Genomic DNA, 3,691 nt, shown 5'->3' on the forward strand with positions numbered 1-3,691 from the left:
GATTAGCCGATCAAATGCTTGAAGAAACGACTCAAACTTAGTAGGATCTGTTCCATCGTATATGTCCGGTTCCGATTTGGGGAGGTAGGATCTTTGAACAATTTCAGCCACCAGTGCTACTTGTTCCGAGGCTATGGACACGCGTCTTAGGTCTGACGGCATTCACCCGGGATTTTCAATTATGGACAGATTCCGCTCTGGAGAACAATTTGGCCCTTTTTCTCCTCCAAGTGGTTGGACAGGATCCCGTTCCCGGGATTTCTCTTAGGTTTGGGATCGTTCTTCATTTTACCCAAGAAGGTGGCCACCGGCCAGGATATCGACAGTGTTCGATTTGACCTTGGGAAGATTTTCCCATCCCATCCCATTCCCATGCCTTTCCATCCTCTCCTTCCTTCAGACCCCAATATCGGCCTCTTTGCGTATGACCACTTCCCAGTCTATCTATTCCATCTAGAGCTCGTTTGACGCTTGAAATTCGGATCCATTCTGCTTTGTTCTGTGCGACCTGCGCTCTTCTCTCTGCTTCAACTCTGATTTCGTTGACAGTCTTCATATCATTTTCAAGGATTTCCTTACTGATGAGCCTTGCTTTCTCCTGCGCTAATCGAACGCCAGCCTGAGACGAAGCTTTCGACTCAGTAGATGATGCTCCAGACCTCAGGGACGAAGTTCTTGATTTCACCAATGAAGTATTGGATTCGGCTCTTGAAGCGCTATCTTCCGGAGCAATGTTTGGAATGTTGAATCGATTGATCCAGTCAGAAATTTCTCTTGCCTTCGTTCATTGTTAGAAACTTTTCATTGAACCAATTGGAGAGCTCCGTACGTTCATTCTATTCCAAGTTAGGCTTTGCTAGTTCCTCACGGACCGCTGTTTCGATCGTGGTGATGCGAAGGATTAATGGACGATACTCTGCTCCACGAGGTCAAGATCATGCCAATCTTCCAGAAATGATTTCAGATAGTTAAGCCTTCTTGTGATACCTCCCACTTTGGCTGAGAGGATCCTCCTTCGACCGCAATGATAAACGGCTTCCGTGTTTTGGTTCTCCGCATCCTTAACCAACGCTGTGGACACCTTTAAAACGGTTCTCTTCTGCTTCAACCACCTAGTTGACAAAACTGTAAGATACCTTTCCCCTGGTCGATTTCGTGGCGGGTTCGGTCTCGTTTTGTTTATGTTTTAACGGTTTCTATTTCAGAGAAAATAAATACATAACATTAAAGTCGCAGAATGAAATAAATAATCGGAATGAAACATATCAAATAGTGTACAGAATGGCATGAACTTACTGACATTAACGCGGCGCGATTGAAACAAAAAGGGGGAAACGCTATCGGCAAACGAAACCAAGCCAACCAACTCAACTCAAAATGGGCAACGTGTTCACCCGAAAAAAAAACCAACACACAAGCGAAACAGGGTGGCAATCGAAGCGCTTTACACCAAGAATGATCTGAATTATCTCTAAAGGTCATTCGTAATCCTTTGATGTTATGCCACCGAAAGATTGACTCTTGATATTCCAAATTTTGGCCTTTGGTCCGGTTTGTTCTTAATGAATTTAGCGCTTTTGCATGAGTTTTTCCAATTTCAAATGGTTTGAGGATGAACATTGAATGGCTCACCAACGCCCCTTAGTCTTTGCCGGCCTTCAGGATGCCCTTGGGTTTAGTTCTGGCCTTAAGACTGCGCTCACTTGAATTTTCAGACATTGTTTTGACGTCAATCGCTCAGAGGGCTACTCATCGCCTCTAGTATACCGTTAGACCAATTTTAATATGCCACTATGTACTAAACAGAGTCTCTTAAGGAATGCTTGTGGTTTAATGTCAAAGAAATCTTTGAGCAAAGAGAAATATTTAAAAAAGACATGGAGGCCCTTAATTTCTTTACACCCTGTTCTTTGACTAGATCTTTTTATATCTGATTTAAATCCGTTATTTTCTTCCTTCCTTCTTTTTCTCTTCTCGATTTTAGATCAATGTTACAAGTGCACTTTTAGTCAAAACTATTAACACCCAACTTTGAAGAATTTGCGATCTAAGTATTTGAATTAAATAAAAGTAGAGAGTGGGGTCCAGCGCGTGTAACAGTGTTTGGAAGAATGAAAACTAACGGTTGATTCAGTTGAAGAAGACTCATGTAATTCTTCAATAGATATATAATATCTCTGTGAGGATAGAAATCTGTAGTAGAGCTTGCATATAAGAATGGATGGATGGATGTGTGTGTCATAAACTAGAAGTACAACAACACAGTTGGAAGTAAGTGGTTCAGCCTTTTACTTGGCAGCCTTCTTCTTCTTCTTCTTCTTCTTGCCACCCTCGGGCGTGGCCTCGGGCTCGGCCGCGGGGGCGTCACCGCCCTCGTTGGCCTTGACCTCTTCCTCTTCCTCCTTCTTCTCACCACCGCCGGACACGAACAATCCAATCACGGCCTTGGACTCGATGAAGCCGTCGTCATCGACTTCAAACTCGCCGAAGATGTCGTCGATCTCGGCCTGGGAGAACTTGTCACCCCACTTCATGAGGGCATGGCGGAACATCTCGGCCTCAATCTTGCCCTCCTCCTCGTAGGCCTTAAAGGCCTGGACGATGAGCTCATCGGGATCGTTGGAACCTGAAATGGCGGAACGTTTGAAGAACTTTTATCTGTGAGTTGGATCCAGGAATGACCGTCCATTGGCCGCTTTACTACCAAGAAAACCTTAGCTATCCTAGTCGGATCCAAAGCTTTGACATCATCTTAAAACCTTTGAAGATCGTAGCTCCGAGAGTCTTGAGTCTGACAGTGGTATGATTTCTCAAACATTCATTGAGAAAGCCAAACAGTGTCGAAAGAGGAAAGCCACAGAGCTAAGCTGAGCTGATTATTTATACCTCCGGCCATTTTGTCTTGGAACATCTTGACCATGTTGTCAAAGGAGCAGGATCCTCCGACCTCGCCCAACATGTCGTCCAGTTCGGATTCGTCCATGAGCTTGCCCACGTTATCGAAGGCAGCCCGGAGGTCGTTTTTGTCGATGGTGCCGTCCTTGTTGATGTCCATTAGAAGGAAACATTCCTTGTACATGTCCAGTTGGTCCTGGGAGAACCCACCATTGTCACCCCTGAAAAGTCGAAGGAATATTCTCAATTACTGTCTCATTCAATGACAACAAAAACCACACATAAGAAAAGACTCCCTTAATCACATACTTGCCCATGATGAGAGTGAAACCAGTTGAGTTGTCGGGAAATCAAGATCAGAAGATTGGCTCCTCCACTGATCGCTGGTGAGTAACAACTGATTGTGTCCCCAACCGAATCTTCTCCATGTAAATTCGTTCCTGGCACGAGCACAGGATCTCACAATTATTTGCAGAGGCTATTTTTGATCTTGGGCACTCTCCTTCTGTCTTGAACGCACTCCTTCCCAATGATCCAAGTCCTGCCTTCCTTATGGGAGTCCGTGGAGAAAGCCAGGTCTTCCTATTGTGTTCCCTTGGATGCCTGAGACAGAGAGAGAGAGATCAAAAGATCCACTTGTGACTAGGGTATGAGGAGTATGTGGAGTAAGAGGGGCAAGAGGAGGAGGAGAGCTCTTGATCCAGACTTATCCAACGTTTGGGTGTGGAGATTTGGGTCTAACGCCAAAAGTGGTGTGTGTCTTCGGGATTCAATACCGGCAAGAATGATGACTCAG

At 45.0% G+C, this 3,691-nt stretch overlaps 1 protein-coding gene across 1 annotated transcript; it reads right to left on the minus strand.

Annotated features, from left to right (window-relative positions):
- Window positions 1–2,129: 2,129 nt before the first annotated feature.
- Window positions 2,130–3,362, minus strand: LOC131892327 (myosin regulatory light chain 2-like). Its single transcript, XM_059242136.1, has 3 exons — window positions 3,205–3,362; window positions 2,887–3,116; window positions 2,130–2,626 (listed from the first exon to the last, which is right to left on the minus strand). Exons 1-3 carry the CDS (start codon window positions 3,210–3,212, stop codon window positions 2,289–2,291), a joined length of 576 nt encoding a protein of 191 aa, XP_059098119.1. The 5' UTR covers window positions 3,213–3,362; the 3' UTR covers window positions 2,130–2,288.
- Window positions 3,363–3,691: the final 329 nt, after the last annotated feature.

Source organism: Tigriopus californicus, chromosome 12 (genome assembly GCF_007210705.1).
Source record: "Tigriopus californicus strain San Diego chromosome 12, Tcal_SD_v2.1, whole genome shotgun sequence".
In the NCBI taxonomy this organism is placed as follows: Eukaryota; Metazoa; Arthropoda; class Copepoda; order Harpacticoida; family Harpacticidae; genus Tigriopus; species Tigriopus californicus.